General features: G+C 42.1%; 1 protein-coding gene across 5 annotated transcripts in view; it reads left to right on the forward strand.

The window, feature by feature from the left end:
- Spag17 (sperm associated antigen 17) overlaps window positions 1-22,720 on the forward strand; it is a 244,918-nt gene that overhangs the window by 36,076 nt on the left and 186,122 nt on the right. For all 5 annotated transcript variants that reach the window (XR_015669308.1, XR_015669316.1, XR_015669314.1 and 2 more), the window contains 2 exon segments: window positions 7,670-7,810; window positions 8,388-8,471. Coding sequence is in view for 2 of the 5 variants with exons in the window: in XM_087634617.1 (XP_087490743.1) it covers window positions 7,670-7,810; window positions 8,388-8,471 (225 nt within the window). In the remaining 3 variants the exon portion in view is untranslated.

The raw sequence follows: 22,720 nt of genomic DNA on the forward strand, positions 1-22,720 counted from the left end.
TCTCTCATCTCAGTGTCTTGGAAGCCTAGTTCCTTCCACAGTGCCAAGAGCAGCTGATAGAACAGCACACACTCAGTCAGCCTTTCCGTACCAGGCATGTGTAAAAGTTTTCTTTAGTGTGTGGTTTTGACCACCGAGTTCAAGAAGCGTTTATGGGAAGCTGCTATAGGGTAAGTGTGTGGAATGAATACAAAGCAGTCTGGAGACATGTCCTAGAACCTTTCTGTTGCAGAAAAGACCACCCTCTGAACGAGTCCAGGAATTCTGAAAATCCTTTTTAATATGAGGGTACCCTGAAGAGAAAGAAAGTGGTCCTGGCAATAGAGGCATGGGGTTTATTTACTTATCTAATTAGCAAATCAACCCTTAAGACCCCGAGTCTAATAGGTGGTAAACTTCATTACACCTTGAAGGCATGGTGGAGCCAGAATTCAGCCTCGGGCCAGAAACTTCACTCCCTTTCCTTTTGTTTTTAAGAACTAGCCCTGAGTGGACATCTGTGTTTTATATCTAGAGCCACAAAAACTAACCAGCTTAACGTGTGCTGTTCCCCTGCAAACAACAGACCCATTTGCACTTTTGAAGCATAGAAACAGATCTTCTTTGAATGAGAAGTTCTTTGGGGGACACTTCTTCAGCGTGGTTGTCTGAGGACTCGCTGCCTCCTGATGAAGCCAAGTGTACACATCTACAGCTTGGAGCAGCCTCACTTATCTCCAGTCATCGTGTCGTGTTGTGTTATGGTTGTGGTTGATGTTGTCTAATGTTTCTCGGAGTTTACACCATATTAAAATTGACAGAAAGGTAACTCCTGCCACAGTCAAATGTTCTCTCCCACAGCTCTCCAAATGAGCATATCTTTAGTATTCTAGATACTGTGTGTGTGAGAGAGAGAGACTGTGTGTGAGTATGTGTGTGTGTGTGATGTGTATGTATGAGTGTGGGTGAGTGTGTGTGTGTGAGTGTGTGTGTGTGCATTTGTGTGTGTATAGGAGAGATAGAGAGACAGAAAGACAGAGAGAGAGAGACAGACAGACAGAGAAACAGACACAGACACAGACACACAGACACACAGACACAGACACAGACACAGACACAGACACAGACACAGACACAGACACAGACACAGACACAGACACAGACACAGACACAGACACAGACACAGACACAGACACAGACACAGACACAGAGAGAGAGAAACCTGGGTCCTCCCTTCTAAGGAAACAATATCTTTTAGAGTCATATCACCTTTATTATTTTCAAAGAGAAAATTATCTTAGAAACTATCATTCAAATTAACATTGGACTTTGACAATGATAATATTGATATTCTCATACTGTTTTCCTTGAATCAACCATAAGCTCATTGTGCCTGAAGCATCCATGTTAGGACAATGACATGTGAGAGCAGAAGCTGCACACTATTAATATTCGTGGTATCAGCTATGCTTATTGCTAGAAAACGGTCTCAGTGCAATCTTTTTTTTTTCACTCAGTCTTTATAGCAATCCAGAGAGGTAGGGTTTGTCATTGCTGCCTTCATTTTTATATGGAAAACAGCAAAGTTGGGTCATTTACCCAGGACCTCAACAGCTTAGTCTGCCATAGTTTGAATCAAGACATGCTGTCTTCCAAACTGGGTCTCTTAATCACTGTGCACCAGTGTTCATCCCAAGAATGACTGCAGTGTGCCTTCTCACAGACCGCCTGGCAGTGGCCTCAACTTGTAGATACTGCAGTGGGATGGGAGAGGAATGGACAGGAAGGAAGGGGAGCCACAGAGTGGCTTGCCCTCTGTACATAGCTTGTCTTCTACTTCAAAATACTTAAGGTTGGCTTATACCTGGGCTAACATCAACACACTCATACTCGGCAATCCAGCCTACCATGCCACAGGATGCTTGGGGAGGAAACTGCAGCTGAACCATCACAATAAACTCTTCTGTGCTCCTTAGTACTTTCTCAAAGACAGTCATGGCTTCTTCAATAAAAATGTCCTCTAAGGCAGCCTTACACATTCGGCTCATCTTAGAAGACTGCTGGGAAATGACTAATAGCCTGCTTCCAGATAGAACACCCTGGTATGTGGCATTCGATAACTACCTCTGTGGCAAGCTCCTTGAAGCTGGACATTGATGAAAAGAGTGGTGGCCATTGGCTCCCATGCATCCCTGGATAGAGATCATGGACTAACACGAGTGGGAGGTGATACTGCTGCCAAGAGAGGGTTAGGCCATGTAGCTCTCTACTGAATCTGGACCTGGGCACCTAGTGTGGTGAGCTGCTTCCTCGGATGAGACATGCCCTCTCTCCCCTTGCTGTGCCTTCACATTCTTCCACGATGACTAAAGCTTATAGAATTTCAGCTCACAGAACAACGGGTGGCCTCTTTGTAGTGGGTGAGAGAAGAGGAGACAGGGCATCGTTTTGATGAGTGATGGGAAAGAGCAAGAAGGAAGGAAGAGAGATGGACTGGCTTTGTAGTTAGTGTTGCTCGTGTCCTGTGCAGCCTACTTCCTCCTGTGTCAGGTCCTGAGTCACTCTCACCGGGACTCAAATCCTTGGAACTGACCCGTAGTAGGACTCACATCAGATTCAATACGTTCTGTTGTAGGGGACTGAAGCGCTGCAGAATGTGTACCCCACAGCTACCTGGTGTGCTACTTTCTCACCCTTTATGATTCCAAGAAGTCCTCAGAGTGTCCAAATGTATCCCCCAGCCTTTACATAGAGTCTGACTCTACTTTCTGTTCAGGGCAGGTACCACAGGGGTACTAGTATATAAGGCCTAATTTCTGTCTCATTGTAAAGATACAACAGTCAAACAACCTGATTGCTAACAGGACACACCAATATATCAAACTAAGTTTTATGAGAAATTATGAGGGCTATGTAATTAGAGGAGTGTCTGTGATAAATACCTATGTAAAAAGGAGAGTCAGGTAAAATCACGTCATGGCCATTAATATTGCACTTGTTTATTGTACAGCATGTCTATTATTGAACCTCAACTTTCAACTTAGTTTACAGTTAAGAAATTCCTTCTTAATAGATACAACTGTAGCAGCCAGTTTGAGGTAATGAAAATATTTCTTCTCCTGGCCAAAAGCCCACACTAACACTCCTCTGCTGATGGAGAGCTAAGTCTTCTATTGAAAGAAAAAAAAATCCCTAGCATGAGAAAGACGTTCGCGAACCCTGTCCATTTGGTTTCCTTTCAGCTGAGCATTGATCCTTTACGTTAAATGGCTCTCAGCAAATCCCAGCTTCTTCAACACAGCACGGATTTTACTTAAGACTTTTATATGTCTTTTTCTAATGAAGGCTCTCGGGTCAGTTCTGGATAGAGGCCCATGGAGACCTCCTCGTAGAAAGTGCTATAGAAGGCCACCACTAAGGCAGCCTTCCCTTATCTTTCCCATATCAGCTGACTGCTCCTGCTAAGGGAGGGAAGAAATCACAGCCCCATTGTCCAGAGGCTGCGTCTCGCTTGCTAGTGAAAGACTTGTTATAATCATATTAGAATATGGAATGCCTAGTGAAATTTGGAGAATTTTTAATATACGAAAGAAAAATAGTTCTAAATCTACCCCATGTCTGTGAGACATGAGACTTGGTGGGCTGGCCAGACTCCCTGCATGTACTGAATGCTTTCTTGCCTTAGGAGACTACATGGAGTGTTTGGTTGAGACGGCCTCCTGCCGGGCTTCAAATTAGGTAAGACTGGTTAAGCAAATAGAAGGTAATGGATTGTGTCCATACATGGTTTCGTTCCACTTTTAACCAACTTTATCAATAACACAGCATTATCTATGTGTCATGTGTCATACATGTCTCCAAGTAGCAGAGCGCCACATTCATTGTCAACGTGTTGGGGGTATGCCAGAAAAAAAAAGCCTCCTCCCTCACCATGTACTATCTACAGTCACAGGGTTTCCTAAAGCGGAGGCTTTTCCTTTCTCAACTCCTGTCAAGTACACTCAAGCTTCCTGAAATGTTTTGAACTCACCTACAGGTAGGAACACTACTATACTCACAAGCGTGTTCTCTAGGCTGCAACGCAACACTGCCATCTCCCTCTCGTGGTCAGTATACCATATTTCTCTGGCTTTTTTTTTTTTTTTTTTTTGTGAACTTAAATTTAAGGACTCTCTTTACCTGTTATGGTGAAGTAGGATTTAAGTGGAGAAGATTTTTTTAATAATATTTTACCAAATCATGTTTGTGTCCCTTTTTTTTTTCTAAAATGACATCCTATTTTTAAAACGGTTGTTGTTGGTAGAGATTTGGAACCTGCAGTTCTCTGGGAATGCTAACAGCAAGACCCAGAAGTATACTTTTAGAGCCTCATTTATTTAGGCACCCTCCAGTCTGCCTCCATCCAGTAGTGTGCATTTTCCAGCATCCCGCTGCCCCCTGCTGCAGGCAGGAGTTTGTGCATCCTTCCCTACACGCATCCTCCACACCCTGACCGGCCACACCATCTCATGTTTCCTGGGGCCCAGGCCATCTGATTAGACATGAGTCTGTAGCTCAACTGCATCCTTCATGGATCCTGCTTACAGGACAGAACCAATATGGAAACAGTGTTTTTAAGGCCCAGTGTGTGCGTGGAAACTAGGCCATGGGTAGACTTCCCAGACCCGATCAAACGGGAAGAGTGTCCCTGCTCTAGCTTAGATGAACTCTCTCAATGTGACAGCAGGGATACCTAAAGTTGCAACATATGGGACCGTGGATTGAAAGTCAAGAAAGGACTTGTTTGATGTCCAATTTTCTGAGGAACCTCCAGACTGATTTCCAGAATGGTTTTACCAGTCTGCAATCCCACCAACAATGGAGGAGTGTTCCTCTTTCTCCACATAGGTAGCAATGAATATCCTAGTAAGAGCACCAGTGGAAGGGGAAGCCCTGGGTCCTGCTAAGACTGAACCCCCAGTGAACTAGTCTATGGGGGGAGGGCGGCAATGGGGGGAGGGTTGGGAGGGGAACACCCATAAGGGAGGGGAGGGGGGAAGGGGATGTTTGCCCGGAAACCGGGAAAGGGAATAACACTCGAAATGTATATAAGAAATACTCAAGTTAATAATAATAAAAAAAAAAAAAAGAAAGGACTTGTTTGCTTTTAAAGCTCAGAGCACTGGGCTTCTGAAGAAGGAAACGTGGAGGGCTCCCGTCACCTCTCATCTTCTGTAAGATACCATATTTTAAAATGTGATTTACAGTGTTCTAAGGGTCAAGTATAAGTCATTTCTGAGGGCGGCATATACTTTCACAAGTACTGTAAATCTTCATCAATTAGTAGCATATTGGTAATATCACTCTGACTCCAGTGACTTGCTCTCAGAACTAGCCTGAAACAATCACAAACTTGTCGGCATTCAGTATGATCCCAAGATGGTTTCCTGCCAGAATTATCTTAATCAAGGTGTTGAACTCCTGAACCTGCCTTTCCATCTGAAGCGTACCAGTGTGCCTGTTCCACGGAGTTACTTAGGGTTCTGTGGGGTAACATGTGTCCGGCACATGGCACATGCACAGTAATTGTTAGTTCCAGCCTCTGCCTCCCCTCTTTCTTCTTGTCTGGAATGGTCGACATCTGCCTTTGACACGGGGTCCTAACGGGTAGGTAGGTGATGGGCTACAGCACCCTCTTCTGGAATTGTCTTTTTAAAAAGAGCTGAGGGACAAGCCTTTGTCACCATTAAATTTCAAATTTTGGCAAAGAAACTTGCAGGGAGAAGAGGGGAGTGGGGGGCAGTTGTCGCTGCCGGAACTTAAACACACCGCCTTCCCTCCCAGAAGATGAATACTTTCTGTGAGAATGAAGAGGCTCTCTCCATAGATGCAGCTTTGGTGGGAGGTGGGGGTGGGTTAAGGGTGGTACCCAGTGCAAGGAAGATCAGTTTGTGGCAATGAAATTCTTTTGTAAAAAGTTTATTAAAATATCATACTTACATTTTAGAACCAGAAGATTAAAAATATTGCTCTCTCTTCATATATATGAAATATATACATAAACATATATATACATATATATAATTTTCAGCCAAAGAGATTGTTTTAACATAATATCAGGGTTTAAAACAAAGGCATGCCTACCTACATGCATGCAAGCTTAGCACATTGTAAGAGAAGCACATATTTTTCTATTTCCACATATGATTATGTTCTCCCAATAACACTAGACACTGAGTGGACCTTGCTATACAGTAAGTTTCCATGGAGAAACACTGCAGATGGCAACACTGCAGACAGCTCCTATTTAATGGCAAGAAAGAATGGACCCTGTGCCCCTCCTCGATTCTGCTCTGGCATCCGCCTGACTCTGAAAAGAACAGATACGAAAGAGCCACACAAAATTACACCCTGCACAAACAACAACAACAACAACAATAACAACAACAGCAACAACAACAGCAAAAGTGCAGGAAGATTTCCAGTCTCTTGGCAGCTGCCAAGAGTAGGTTTTACTCCTCCATTGATGTCAGACCTCTAGAGGAAGCTACAACAAGTGGTTCTCAACCTTCCTACTGCTCCTCCCCAATGCTACAACCCATTAATACAGTTCCTCATGCTGCAGTGACCCCCAACAATAAAATTACTTTCGTTGCTCTGTCATAATTTTGCTACTCTTATGACTTGTAAGGTAAATATCTGTGTTTTCTGATGATCTTGGGCAACCCCTGTGAAAGGTTCATTGGACCCCGGAAGGGGTTGTGCCCCACAGGCTGAGAACCAGTGAGCTAGAAGGTGGCTTAGATACTGCCACACCCAGCTCCTTTATTTTGTACAGGAAGACACTAAGGCCTAGTGAGGTCATGTGGCTGGGTGCCTTCCCTTATTTTCATCTCTGTTCCCTTGTGTCTTTGTCGTGGGTGCTTGTCCTACCTCCCCCTTGAGACAGTTTCTGTTCAGAAACAGAAACCAGCCTCCTTGCAAACGCCAGGAACTGGTGGGGGTTAGGAATAAATGCTCAGAGGCCTCTGTCTCCCAGGGATTTACCTTTTCCTATAGAAATTATAATAAACAGAGGTAAAGGAATCACTGGATGAGATCCTTGTCTTTAGTAACTTGTTTCTTTAAATTGTTTGAGACAAAATTCCATGTCCAAGAATAATATTTTAGCCTTCTTCCTCGATGTGGGAAGAATCCTTCTGTGAATTAGCAGCCACATTCTTGTTACAGTAATAGGAGAAGGTGTTTGCTGGTTCTCACTAGCAACTCGCTCAGCGTCACCCAACATGTACCAATTACTGTTTGAATTTCTTATAAAACTAGCACTCTTTAGAGTCACTGTCTAAAGAAAGAACTAAGAAATGAAACAATGGTTAGTTGTTGAGACTGAATTTTAATATACATTTGTGAAATACGAATCATGTATTGATTGCAAATGCAAACTTTGGGCGGGGTGGAGCGGGGACAACATTTTACAATGACTTCTGGATTGCAGGTTTTCCTGGTTTCCTAAGAAAACTGGTTGCAGTCAAGTTGCATGAAATTTGGCACAATACTGCCGCCTTGTGGCTGCTTTGATAAATCTCTCACGTGTTCCAAGGTCAACTCTGTCTTTAAGTAAAATAGGAAATGTAGCCTGGTTTTCAGTGAGAGCCTTTGACACAAAACGTGAAGAACACTTAGCGGCTAATTCTGTCTGTTCTTGTAACAGAATGATTGGAAGGCCTCCATCGCCTTCGTGGTTGGGAACCGAATTGAGGATGAGCTTCCCATTCATGCCCTCAACCTGGCTGTCCAACTGCCTCAGCGGAAACTCTTCAGTATTGTGTCATGGAAAGACATTCTGCAGCAGGTACCTGTCCCATTCTGCCTCAGTGCATCCAAAGTCACCCGTCTTTAAGTTCCTGGATTGAAATGTTAGAATACGCAATAGCGATCGTGTCCTACTAGGTTATTTGCAATGGAGTGCTTTAAGTACCCAAACCCCGAGAATCAGTGTAAAATGTTTCTTCTGGAAGGACTAAGCTCTTCGTTAATGCAGTCCATTCAAACTTCATCCCACCGACAAAGATTTCTGTAAGCATTTCGGGTACAGTGGGAAGGTCTCTGAGGAATTATTTAGTACGAGGTTAGATAATACTGAAAGGGTAGACTAAATAAAGCACTTGACTAGTTGAAAAATGAGGTCCGTAGAGAACCCAATCTGGCTCAAGTCAGGGGGCGGGGCATCGAGGATGGAGAAGAGCTGCCAGGCGGCGCACACACATGCAGGTCCCAGCACCCTGACTAGAGGTTGTAAATACCTCATCTACTTCCTTGCTAAGTTCCCTAGTGGCTTCCTTTAAACCACTGATGTATTAGAAAGTTTCTCAGATCTGTGTGTCCCTTAAATTCTTCATTCATTACAAGTTAATTCATCTTTGTTGCAGATCAATGAAATACAGGCCCTTGTTGGAGCTACTACTAAAAAGGGGAAGAAGACCATAACTGGCAACTTACCGTTACACTATGAGGTGAGTGACTGTCTGGCAAAGGGATGTCGTAATGTTCAGCCATGAAAACTAGAGTCTAGCATGATACTTCTAAAAATTTAATTCAATTTTTAAAGTAAATTTCCACTGCCCATTGGTTATGTTCGTTCTTTCTAGGACACAGACACATACACACTCTACACATAAACCTCGAAGAATAGACTTACCTAGATTATTCATACTATCATTCTTCCCAGTTAAAAAAGCACAAATCGTGAGCACTTACATACCAAGGCACTAGGTAGTACTTTCCTGGGGTAATTACTGAATATGTGATGGTATTAAAGGGAGCCATTATTAGTTTTTGATCCTTCAGAGAAACTAGAAAGAAAAAGCCTTCAGCTGGCATGATTTTCCAGCTGCTAGCAAGTTTTGTGCACATTTTACACCTCACTTTAATCAACATAAAACTTGTGATTTTCCTCAAATTAGTGGCACCCTCCATTGCCAGCAGCTGCTTGATACAAAAGCCTAGCCCGTGTGCCCGTGTGCCCGTGTGACTGTGCAAAAGGCTTACAACTCAGGCTCAGTGCAAAAGGATTTCTTCTCACCCTACCTCATTAATATCTAACTTCTAACTTAGGACTTTCAAGAGATAAAAGCCCATGATTAATTACATATCACTTACACTTTATTAGACACTGTTTTATGGCCATGCAGACCCAGACCTAAAGCATGAGTATGTAAGGGCTTTTCAAAGACAAACTTGTTTGCACTTCATTTTGTTGGTGACTAATAAAGTTTTTTCCATGCCCTGTGTCTTGAGTGATTCCATAATGACCTCTGTAGGGAGCCTGAGTACCATCTGCAAGGTTCACTGTAGTTGTTGGTAGTCGACCGCACTGCAAATATCTTGGCATTAATTCTTGCACACAGCTCTCAATGTTTTGGCAAACTAACTCAGCTAGCACAGTCAAATTACACACCTCCCATCATTTCTTACAACGTTCTGAATGTGTGCTCACCAGTTGAAACATTATGTGATACCTGGATTTAAAATAGTGGGTTTTTTTTTTCTTCTGAAGTGGTCATGGAAATCCATGTCCAAATATCAGGCCTGGGATCAATTAGGCCCCCAAAGGATTCTTTCTTCTTCAAAGATACCCAGTAAAACGCAGAGATGATAACAGGGCGGTTTTGACATTTAATCTGGACAGGCATTTTGACTTGGATGTGGGATAGCACAATGCTACAAATCTAGGGTTTACTTAGAAAGCCATCCCTCTCCAACATGTGCTAGGACCTTTGGATGCATATTCTTCACTCAGGGGAGGTCCCGCTCACATCTGGCTCCCCCACATTCTTCCACTGCAGCATTTGGGCAAGAAGCCTCCCACACTTGGTTTTCTGAATGGTTCCAGAAGGAAAAGGGAAGGCAGGGTGGAGCACCACAGAGATCGGGCCTTAGAGGCACCAGAAATTCATTACCATCAATCACTGGAAGGAGAATGACAAAGAACATGAAGCGAGCACAGTCTCCTGGTCAGCACTGGCCTAGGACAGGTCACATCTGGAGAGAGCCACATTTGCATTTCCCCTCTCACAACTGAAGAGACCTGAGTCACGCCTGTGGGGAGCAGCAAGCTGTAAGTGGCCATAGAAGAGGCTTGGAAGCAAGAGTCTTCTGGAACCTCTGGGCATTTGAGCCAAGCAGACAGCCTATTTCTGCAGGCCTGGTCTGTAGCAAGTAGGAAACCTCTGCAGACAAGCCCCTCACAGAGTGATTAGGAAGTCTTACATTTTCTGTTGCAAGGAAACTTGGCCACTGGGAGAAGGGATAGTATAATAAAGTAACTTGGCCTTGGGGGAGTTCATGAGTCTTGTTTCCTTTTAGATCTCCATTTTGGATGAAGAGCTCAAAAATACCATGCAGACAATAAATATAATTGCATATCCATTTCTACTTGTAGGATACTCTCCTTGACTTTAAACCAGAGTCTCGTCTCTTGCTTTAAACAAAGTTAACCTGCTTGACTGACTCCCTAGTTTGTTAGCTTGTGTTTGATTAGTAGCCACCAGCTAAAGCAAGAGCCCACCACAGTGACATTTGCCTCTGAGCAGTAGAACAGGTCAGAAACATATTACGTATTTCCAATGGAGACTTGCAATGTCTGTACTAGCAAAGCCCACATTCCTGAGTGATTCGGTCAAGGTTTTGTTTGAATGACTTAGCATTGTATACACACAGGCTCATTTGAAATTGTGTAATTTCCCCCTGAACCTTTAGAATTTCATCTAGCCATGATACTGTATACACGAGCATCTTTATTTATAAACCTGCTCAGCTTTCTGCCGATGTAACTCTCCCAGAAGTATTGCTGTAATTCCTCCGTTCATTCACCTTCTTGCTTTGAAAACCATGTCTTGATCTCCCAGGAGCCACTCCAGGCATTCACATAGGAATGTGAAGAGAACAGTCTCCATCATGTATGATCGCGAGAGTGCTAGCTATTATTTCCTGTTCTTACCACTCACTACTAAAGATGGAGACGGTCCTCCGTCCTAAGCATCATCTCCACACCCAGTGCTATTTAAGGATCCGGATGACCGGGAAAGTGGATTTGCAGATATTATATACTGATCAGTTTTTGCCAAATACTGGCATCATACAACCATTATCTGGACAATGAACAGGGGGTCAGAAATGGGGATATTGTGAAGACTTACAGCTTGAAAAACATTGGGATTATAGACAAAACAAGCGATAAACATATGGAACTAGGTTGGCATGCAGCAGGTATTCAGCAGACACTCGTTAAAGGAGCAGATAACACATGCAGAAAACAGTGGAGTCCTGAAGGGACAGGGAAGTGTCTGAACTAAGGGAGAAAGAGATTACCATTAGCTAGGGCGTGGGGAGACCATTAGTCAGAGGAGGTCTGAGGAGGCAATAACACCTGAAGAGAAAGGATAGAGGGCTTGGACATTTTGATCTTTATAAACAAAACAATAACAATTTTCAATTTCTATACAATGAAAACATGGATAACCCTAAAGACTAGATGATGCAATTTTGTACCTATAAGAGAATATTGATTTCTCTCATCAAAAAAAAATACTTTTTAACAATTTTGGATTCTTTGTTGTTGCTTCTGTTTTTCAAGAAAGGGTTTCTCTGTATAGCCATGGCTGTCCTGAAACTTGCTTTATAAACCAGGCTGGACTTGAACTCAGAGCTTCACCTGCCTCTACCTTCTGAAAGCTGGGGTTAAAGGCATGTACCCTCATGCCTGGCACAATTAGATTTGTTTGTGTATTTTTTTTAATAAAAGTATTTTATGGGTTTTTCCAAGACACAACTTGAAAATTCTGGTATTAGTTTCAAACATAATATACCAATGCTGTCTAAAACGATGAGGAAGAGGTACTGTGGTGGTTAGAGCTGCTTGGCTTTCTCCAGAAGACCTGAGCTGCCAGCATATGTCTCCCATCTGCGAAGCAGCTCATAACCACGCTAGCTCTAGGAGATCTGACACCTCTGGCCTCTGTAGTCACTGGCACACGTGTGAGATGCACACACACACACACACACACACACACACAAAACCAACACATGCACATAAATAAGAGTAAATATACAAAGATAGTGAGGGGTCCAAATACTTTGTCTTCAGGTCTTATTTTGTGCATTTTTAAGACAATGCTAGGGCGTTGGTTACATTGTCCTGCTGGATTAGCTCCAGGGTTTTGATTCTCAGCTCCCGGATGTGTGGACATATTTCTCAGGTTTTCCCCACCAAGGACTCAGAGTCATGTCCAAGAATGTACATTTTGTTATAGTGCAGTAGGGCTGCTATGTTCTAGACTCCTAGCCTTAAAGTCATTTCTTAAACCGTGCTTCAGATAAACAGTCCATGCAGTGAAGTCGTAAGCCACTGCACTGGAGGTGGACCTTGTCAAAGTGAAAAATAGACAGATGCCTTGGAGATAAGGACAAATAATACTTGAAAACATTTAAGGGGTTTGATATTATTAAAATGGCAGCTGTTCTAAGACCAGAAGGAGACGTATGTCATGAAAGAAACAAGGGAAAGGGCAGGGTGGGTGCAGGAAGAGTTCCCTGGCCCTTTCAGTCTTGAGTTTTAAAGCAAAACAAAAACATTCTGGAAGAACTGGAAAGTAGCCAAGCTAATGCCGTTATTTCATGGAGCTTAGGGACACACCAGGAAATTACAGGCCAGTTAGTTTAACTTCACTTGTAGGGAAAGTATTAAAAACTGCTGCAGGAGATGGAGTGGGAGGTTGCTCAGAGAGGTACGGCTTGACTATGGCAAGTCAGGATAGTTGTGTCCCAGGAACTTGTTGAAATGCTTTGAAGCTATTATGGCCAGTACAACCTTCAAAGGATACAGCAAAGCCCAGAATCTGCGCATCCTTTCTGTCCCATATCAGCCCTCCAGGGATACCTAAAGAATATGGTCCACATACAGTCTCCAGGCCCAGGGCTCAAAAACCACTATGAAAATAGGAGAAAATAACTTCGAGGTAGAAACATTTTGAAAGCTGGAACCAATTAATACAACTTGATATTTATAAATGTAAAATAATGAGACTTGGAATAAGATGTAGAAATATTGAGCTGTAACAAAGAAATACCACCTTGGGACTGTAAAAAACACCCCGGGAGTTATTGCATCGGAATTTAGACTTTGGATCTGTCATTCAATGAAAGAATAAAAGATGTGGAGAAAAAGTGTGCTAGGAAATCATCACCAGGTAGAAGGTTATGAAGAGCTGCAACCAAGTGAACCTGATCGAGTTGATCACAAGAGAAGTCCACTGAACTTGGACCACTGTATGCTGAAGAATGCCAGAGCAGCTCAGTAGAGAAAGTCAGGTCCAAACTGGACAAGGAACTGTGGAAGGTCAGGACTCCATTGCTTTAGGAATGTGCTTTCTGGGGTGCAAATATGTTTGCCTTTCGGATCTGAGACGTGTAGCTCAAAGAAAAGCACCACTCAGACAAAGGCATCCACAAAAGCCCCATTGCTGGCCAGCTCTCCTCCACCCCAGCTCACAGGAAACTGACCTCACCTACATGGCGAACAGTCATCAGTCCAGAGGAATGAGGTAGACATGATAGCACCAGGAAACAGGGTTAGCTGTAAAGTGGCTGGCCATGTTTGGAGAGTAGTCAAGACAGGAATCCAGTCAATATTTCTAAGATGTGAATGTCACTGGAGGATCAGCTACAAGCCAAAGCAAGATTCTGCTGTTTATGCATAGCCTCTCTAACAGCCCATTGTTGGCTTAGATTTTTCAAAACCTACCTTAATAAGGCTTCTTAAATGCTTCAATCACTCTTCTAGCCCACTGCCCGCCAAAGGTAGTGGAAAAGAAAGGTTAATAGGAAACGGGTTGTAGACCTGTTTAGAAATAGTTCTTTGGGGCTATTCAGCAGTCCAGTTCACAAAGCAATCACCACTTACAAATCAGCAACGCCAATTCCCTCCAGAAGAAACCATGAGGCTCCACCAATTGGCTGGAGCCCACATGAGCAACAGGAAGCCATCAGCATATTATAAGAAGCTCTTTGGCGAGTTACCTTCTAAGAAGTCACATCAAGCAAAGATCAGCAGCAACAATGCAAGGTAAAGACTGATGAGGCAGAGCAAGCCTTGTCCCACTGTCTACAGGGTCATATTTATATTCTTTGTAAACATCGCATGTCCTCTCATGTCTATTTTAGCAAAATATCCTTTCATATGTCTGCTTCAACAAAACATATCGCCTTTATCTGCTTCTGCGAAACATTATTTTATGTGTCTGCATCAACATTCTTTCACATGTCTGTTTGAGCGAAGCATCCTTTCACCTGTGTCTGCCTCAGCAAAACATCCTTCTACCTGTCCGTCCCAGCAAAACATTAGATGACATAACTAAGTTTCCAAAGAAACTAAAAATTTCCACTTTACTCCACAGCCCTAAAATCCATCAGGTGGATGCTGCATCAGAAAAACTGGAATTAGTAAGACTGAATAATCCACATTTGTTAATAGTGGTGACATCAGTGACCATTTATCTAGCATTTCACCCACCCCATACTTTGTACAAATTGGCTTAGACCCTAATCCTATCATCCATGAGATACTTACAGGGGAGAATATAGGTCAACTAATGGCTACATGAATTGAGTAATCTGTTGACTTCAGGTCCCTCCTCCTTTGACTTTTATCACATGTGACAAAAAGCAGTTAAAATTCTGGAAACATTTGTGAACATTTGTGCCAGCCAATTAGAATCTTTGGTAGCTCTCTGAGGTTTTTTTTTTTTTTTCTTCCTTTGACTCAAGACAAATACAAAGAAAGTATGAATGCAGTAAAATCACATGATAGATTTAGTTGCAATGTTGAGGCTAGCTTGATGAGTTCTCTTTTTCCCAAAATGTTTGCGGTGATAGGGATCTTTTATTTCTGTAATTTTATGATAACTGCAATTCACATCCAACTTAGTTGAAAATTTTTCAGACAGGCCAGGACTGTCTGAAATGCTGAACCACTGGAGACAACTACAGCCTCCAATTCTGATTTGGTGAGACATAGACACACTGGGTAGATGCACTAGTCAATCAGACTGCCTGGGGTCAGCTTTGTCTTCATGGCTTACCAGACTAGTAACCTTACCCTGCACCTACGGTTTCCCTCTCTGAAGCCTGTAACTAAGAACATTGACCTTCTAATGCCACAGCTGACACTATATAAGACAGAGAATAGAAAACACTTGGTACCAGGCATGGAGAAAATGTCCACGAAAGCTAGTGATTATTGGAACTTTTAAAACAATCCCTACTTTCAACCAAGCCAGATGCTGCTATCTCGTAGTATAGGGGGTATGGAAATACTAGGAAGGCAACCACAAGCCTTTTGGGGGGGTTAAAATATTTTTGCCACATTAAATATTTATTATGCCAGCATGCGTCAGAAATAAAATTTAAAAACCAGGAGGATGATTCCATGGGCAAGAATACTTGTTGCACAAACATGAGGACCAGAGTTTGAATCCCCAGCCTCAGTATAAAAAGCCAGATGTGGCCATATGTGCACCTATTACTCCAGAACTTCAGGAAGCCAAAAGACAACAGGATTGTTGGGACCAGATTGCAGCCAGCCTAGCTCCAGGTTCAGTTAGAGACCCTGTCTAAGGGAATAGTATGGGGTGCAAAAGAACAAGACTCCCCTAACATTCTCTTCTGATCCCTACATGTGCATGGGTGCACAAACCTGCACACACATGTGTGATACATCACACACACACACACACACACACACACACACACACACACGTTAAATAAGTAAGACCTACAATTTTCTCAGACTAGGCCTACATTGTTTCTTAAAACCTGATTGTTAGTTGGCTTAAACAAAGGTAACAGGTTGGTCCTGCAGGAGGTACACAGCTTTGGCTAAAGCATCCAATCAGATCCGGTCATTAACATGCAGAAAATGTTTAATTTTCCATGCATTCCACATATATGTGATGGTCTATTAAGAACCAAATCTATGGTTGGATATTATTTTTTGGTGACTAAAACAGATATAATGCCCTGCCCTCAAGAGTTCGTTACATTTGAGCAAGAGCTGCAAGCATTAAGCAAAAAACAAACAAGCAAATAAAATGGATATGTGGTCCGCCGGAACCTGAAAGAAACAGACCGGATAAACAGTTCTCTGCACCCAAATCCCGTGGGAGGGAGAGCTAAACCTTCAGAGAGGCAGACAAGCCTGGGAAACCAGAAGACACTGCTCCCTGCACACACATCTCGGACGCCAGAGGAAAAAGCCAAAGACCATCTGGAACCCTGGTGCACTGAAGCTCCCGGAAGGGGCGGCACAGGTCTTCCTGGTTGCTGCCGCTGCAGAGAGCCCCTGGGCAGCACCCCACGAGCGAACCTGAGCCTCGGGACCACAGGTAAGACCAAATTTTCTGCTGCAAGAAAGCTGCCTGGTAAACTCAAGACACAGGCCCACAGGAACAGCTGAAGACCTGTAGAGAGGAAAAACTACACGCCGGAAAGCAGAACACACTGTCCCCATAACTGACTGAAAGAGAGGAAAACAGGTCTACAGCACTCCTGACACACAGGCTTATAGGTCAGTCTAGCCACTGTCAGAAATAGCAGAACAAAGTAACACTAGAGATAATCTGATGGCGAGAGGCAAGCGCAGGAACCCAAGCAACAGAAACCAAGACTGCATGCCATCATCGGAGCCCAATTCTCCCGCCAAAACAAACATGGAATATCCAAACACACCAGAAAAGCAAGATCTAGTTTCAAAATCATATTTGATCATGATGCTGGAGGACTTCAAGAAAGACATGAACACACTTAGGGAAACACAGGAAATCATTAATAAACAAGTAGAGGCCTACAGAGAGGAATGGCAAAAATCCCTGAAAGAATTCCAGGAAAACACAATCAAACAGATGAAGGAATTAAAAACGGAAATAGAAGCAATCAAGAAAGAACACATGGAAACAACCCTGGATATAGAAAACCAAAAGAAGAGACAAGGAGCTGTAGATACAAGCTTCACCAACAGAATACAAGAGATGGAAGAGAGAATCTCAAGAGCAGAAGATTCCCTAGAAATCATTGACTCAACTGTCAAAGATAATGTAAAGCGGAAAAAGCTACTGGTCCAAAACATACAGGAAATCCAGGACTCAATGAGAAGATCAAACCTAAGGATAATAGGTATAGAAGAGAGTGAAGACTCCCAGCTCAAAGGACCAGTAAATATCTTCAACAAAATCGTAGAAGAAAACTTCCCTAACCTAAAAAAAGAGATACCCATAGGCATACAAGAAGCCTACAGAACTCCAAATAGATTGGACCAGAAAAGAAACACCTCCCGTCACATAATTGTCAAAACACCAAACGCACAAAATAAAGAAAGAATATTAAAAGCAGTAAGGGAAAAAGGTCAAGTAACATATAAAGGGAGACCTATCAGAATCACACCAGACTTCTCGCCAGAAACTATGAAGGCCAGAAGATCCTGGACTGATGTCATACAGACCCTAAGAGAACACAAATGCCAGCCCAGGTTACTGTATCCAGCAAAACTCTCAATTAACATTGATGGAGAAACCAAGATATTCCATGACAAAACCAAATTTACACAATATCTTTCTACAAATCCAGCACTACAAAGGATAATAAATGGTAAAGCCCAACATAAGGAGGCAAGCTATACCCTAGAAGAAGCAAGAAACTAATCGTCTTGGCAACAAAACAAAGAGAATGAAAGCACACAAACATAACCTCACATCCAAATATGAATATAAAGGGAAACAATAATCACTATTCCTTAATATCTCTCAATATCAATGGCCTCAACTCCCCAATAAAAAGACATAGATTAACAAACTGGATACGCAACGAGGACCCTGCATTCTGCTGCCTACAGGAAACACACCTCAGAGACAAAGACAGACACTACCTCAGAGTGAAAGGCTGGAAAACAACTTTCCAAGCAAATGGTCAGAAGAAGCAAGCTGGAGTAGCCATTCTAATATCAAATAAAATCAATTTCCAACTAAAAGTCATCAAAAAAGATAAGGAAGGACACTTCATATTCATCAAAGGAAAAATCCACCAAGATGAACTCTCAATCCTAAATATCTATGCCCCAAATACAAGGGCACCTACATACGTAAAAGAAACCTTACTAAAGCTCAAAACACACATTGCACCTCACACAATAATAGTGGGAGATTTCAACACCCCACTCTCATCAATGGACAGATCATGGAAACAGAAATTAAACAGTGATGTCGACAGACTAAGAGAAGTCATGAGCCAAATGGACTTAACGGATATTTATAGAACATTCTATCCTAAAGCAAAAGGATATACCTTCTTCTCAGCTCCTCATGGTACTTTCCCCAAAATTGACCATATAATTGGTCAAAAAACGGGCCTCAACAGGTACAGAAAGATAGAAATAATCCCATGCGTGCTATCGGACCACCACGGCCTAAAACTGGTCTTCAATAACAATAAGGGAAGAATGCCCACATATACGTGGAAATTGAACAATGCTCTACTCAATGATAACCTGGTCAAGGAAGAAATAAAGAAAGAAATTAAAAACTTTTTAGAATTTAATGAAAATGAAGATACAACATACTCAAACTTATGGGACACAATGAAAGCTGTGCTAAGAGGAAAACTCATAGCGCTGAGTGCCTGCAGAAAGAAACAGGAAAGAGCATATGTCAGCAGCTTGACAGCACACCTAAAAGCTCTAGAACAAAAAGAAGCAAATACACCCAGGAGGAGTAGAAGGCAGGAAATAATCAAACTCAGAGCTGAAATCAACCAAGTAGAAACAAAAAGGACCATAGAAAGAATCAACAGGACCAAAAGTTGGTTCTTTGAGAAAATCAACAAGATAGATAAACCCTTAGCCAGACTAACGAGAGGACACAGAGAGTGCGTCCAAATTAACAAAATCAGAAATGAAAAGGGAGACATAACTACAGATTCAGAGGAAATTCAAAAAATCATCAGATCTTACTATAAAAACCTATATTCAACAAAATTTGAAAATCTTCAGGAAATGGACAATTTCCTAGACAGATACCAGGTATCAAAGTTAAATCAGGAACAGATAAACCAGTTAAACAACCCCATAACTCCTAAGGAAATAGAAGCAGTCATTAAAGGTCTCCCAACCAAAAAGAGCCCAGGTCCAGATGGGTTTAGTGCAGAATTCTATCAAACCTTCATAGAAGACCTCATACCAATATTATCCAAACTATTCCACAAAATTGAAACAGATGGAGCCCTACCAAATTCCTTCTACGAATCTACAATTACTCTTATACCTAAACCACACAAAGACACAACAAAGAAAGAGAACTTCAGACCAATTTCCCTTATGAATATCGACGCAAAAATACTCAATAAAATTCTGGCAAACCGAATTCAAGAGCACATCAAAACAATCATCCACCATGATCAAGTAGGCTTCATCCCAGGCATGCAGGGATGGTTTAATATACGGAAAACCATCAACGTGATCCATTATATAAACAAACTGAAAGAACAGAACCACATGATCATTTCATTAGATGCTGAGAAAGCATTTGACAAAATTCAACACCCCTTCATGATAAAAGTCCTGGAAAGAATAGGAATTCAAGGCCCATACCTAAACATAGTAAAAGCCATATACAGCAAACCAGTTGCTAACATTAAACTAAATGGAGAGAAACTTGAAGCAATCCCACTAAAATCAGGGACTAGACAAGGCTGCCCACTCTCTCCCTACTTATTCAATATAGTTCTTGAAGTTCTAGCCAGAGCAATCAGACAACAAAAGGAGATCAAAGGGATACAGATCGGAAAAGAAGAGGTCAAAATATCACTATTTGCAGATGATATGATAGTATATTTAAGTGATCCCAAAAGTTCCACCAGAGAACTACTAAAGCTGATAAACAACTTCAGCAAAGTGGCTGGGTATAAAATTAACTCAAATAAATCAGTTGCCTTCCTCTATACAAAAGAGAAACAAGCCGAGAAAGAAATTAGGGAAACGACACCCTTCATAATAGACCCAAATAATATAAAGTACCTCGGTGTGACTTTAACCAAGCAAGTAAAAGATCTGTACAATAAGAACTTCAAGACACTGAAGAAAGAAATTGAAGAAGACCTCAGAAGATGGAAAGATCTCCCATGCTCATGGATTGGCAGGATTAATATAGTAAAAATGGCCATTTTACCAAAAGCAATCTACAGATTCAATGCAATCCCCATCAAAATACCAATCCAATTCTTCAAAGAGTTAGACAGAACAATTTGCAAATTCATCTGGAATAACAAAAAACCCAGGATAGCTAAAGCTATCCTCAACAATAAAAGGACTTCAGGGGGAATCACTATCCCTGAACTCAAGCAGTATTACAGAGCAATAGTGATAAAAACTGCATGGTATTGGTACAGAGACAGACAGATAGACCAATGGAATAGAATTGAAGACCCAGAAATGAACCCACACACCTATGGTCACTTGATTTTTGACAAAGGAGCCAAAACCATCCAATGGAAAAAAGATAGCATTTTCAGCAAATGGTGCTGGTTCAACTGGAGGGCAACATGTAGAAGAATGCAGATCGATCCATGCTTATCACCCTGTACAAAGCTTAAGTCGAAGTGGATCAAGGACCTCCACATCAAACCAGACACACTCAAACTAATAGAAGAAAAACTAGGGAATCATCTGGAACACATGGGCACTGGAAAAAATTTCCTGAACAAAACACCAATGGCTTATGCTCTAAGATCAAGAATTGACAAATGGGATCTCATAAAACTGCAAAGCTTCTGTAAGGCAAAGGACACTGTGGTTAGGACAAAACGGCAACCAACAGATTGGGAAAAGATCTTTACCAACCCTACAACAGATAGAGGCCTTATATCCAAAATATACAAAGAACTCAAGAAGTTAGACCGCAGGGAAACAAATAACCCTATTAAAAAATGGGGTTCAGAGCTAAACAAAGAATTCACAGCTGAGGAATGCCGAATGGCTGAGAAACACCTAAAGAAATGTTCAACATCTTTAGTCATAAGGGAAATGCAAATCAAAACAACCCTGAGATTTCACCTCACACCAGTGCGATTGGCTAAGATCAAAAACTCAGGTGACAGCAGATGCTGGCGAGGTTGTGGAGAAAGAGGAACACTCCTCCATTGTTGGTGGGATTGCAGACTGGTAAAACCATTCTGGAAATCAGTCTGGAGGTTCCTCAGAAAATTCGACATTGAACTGCCTGAGGATCCAGCTATACCTCTCTTGGGCATATACCCAAAAGATGCCTCAACATATAAAAGAGACACGTGCTCCACTATGTTCATCGCAGCCTTATTTATAATAGCCAGAAAATGGAAAGAACCCAGATGCCCTTCAACAGAGGAATGGATACAGAAAATGTGGTACATCTACACAATGGAATACTACTCAGCTATCAAAAACAACGAGTTTATGAAATTCGTAGGCAAATGGTTGGAACTGGAAAATATCATCCTGAGTGAACTAACCCAATCACAGAAAGACATACATGGTATGCACTCATTGATAAGTGGCTATTAGCCCAAATGCTTGAATTACCCTAGATCCCTAGAACAAACGAAACTCAAGACGGATGATCAAAATGTGAATGCTTCACTCCTTCTTTAAATGAGGAAAAAGAATACCCTTGGCAGGGAAGGGAGAGGCAAAGATTAAAACAGAGACTGAAGGAACACCCATTCAGAGCCTGTCCCACATTTGGCCCATACATATACAGCCACCCAATTGGACTAGATGGATGAAGCAAAGAAGTGCAGACCGACAGGAGCCGGATGTAGATCGCTCCTGAGAGACACAGCCAGAATACAGCAAATACAGAGGCGAATGCCAGCAGCAAACCACTGAACTGAGAATAGGTCCCCTATTGAAGGAATCAGAGAAAGAACTGGAAGAGCTTGAAGGGGCTCGAGACCCCAAAAGTACAACAATGCCAAGCAACCAGAGCTTCCAGGGACTAAGCCACTACCTAAAGACTATACATGGACTGACCCTGGACTCTGACCCCATAGGTAGCAATGAATATCCTAGTAAGAGCACCAGTGGAAGGGGAAGCCCTGGGTCCTGCTAAGACTGAACCCCCAGTGAACTAGTCTATGGGGGGAGGGCGGCAATGGTGGGAGGGTTGGGAGGGGAACACCCATAAGGAAGGGGAGGGGGGAGGGGGATGTTTGCCCGGAAACCGGGAAAGGGAATAACACTCGAAATGTATATAAGAAATACTCAAGTTAATAAAAAAAAAAAAAAAAAAAAGAAGGGACGTAAAACCCATTGTGAAGTCCTTCAGCAAATGAGTAGAAATATGAAGTTGACCAATTTTCTTCATACACTCAATCTCACTGGTAATTGTGTCCTGCTAGCACCATATTGGTATAACAGTCGGATTCCTTTTCCCTTGGAAAAACTCCCATTTTCATGTAACTCAGTTATATTAAAGGGAAGGTTAATATTTTGTTCCTCAAATAAATTATTTACCTTTTAGTCAACTAACCAGTAGAAAGTTGTATTCTGCTTAAAGGGTTCATTTATGTGTTCGTCAATCCATTCATTTTTGTTTGTCTAAAGTTTTATTTTTGTTTGTGTATGTTTGCTTGAGTCCAAGCCTCCCCTGTGAAGGCATCCATAGAGTCCAGAAGAGGGTGTCAGATC

This window comes from Rattus norvegicus, chromosome 2 (genome assembly GCF_021556685.1).
Source record: "Rattus norvegicus strain SHRSP/BbbUtx chromosome 2, alternate assembly SHRSP_T2T, whole genome shotgun sequence".
Taxonomy (NCBI): domain Eukaryota; kingdom Metazoa; phylum Chordata; class Mammalia; order Rodentia; family Muridae; genus Rattus; species Rattus norvegicus.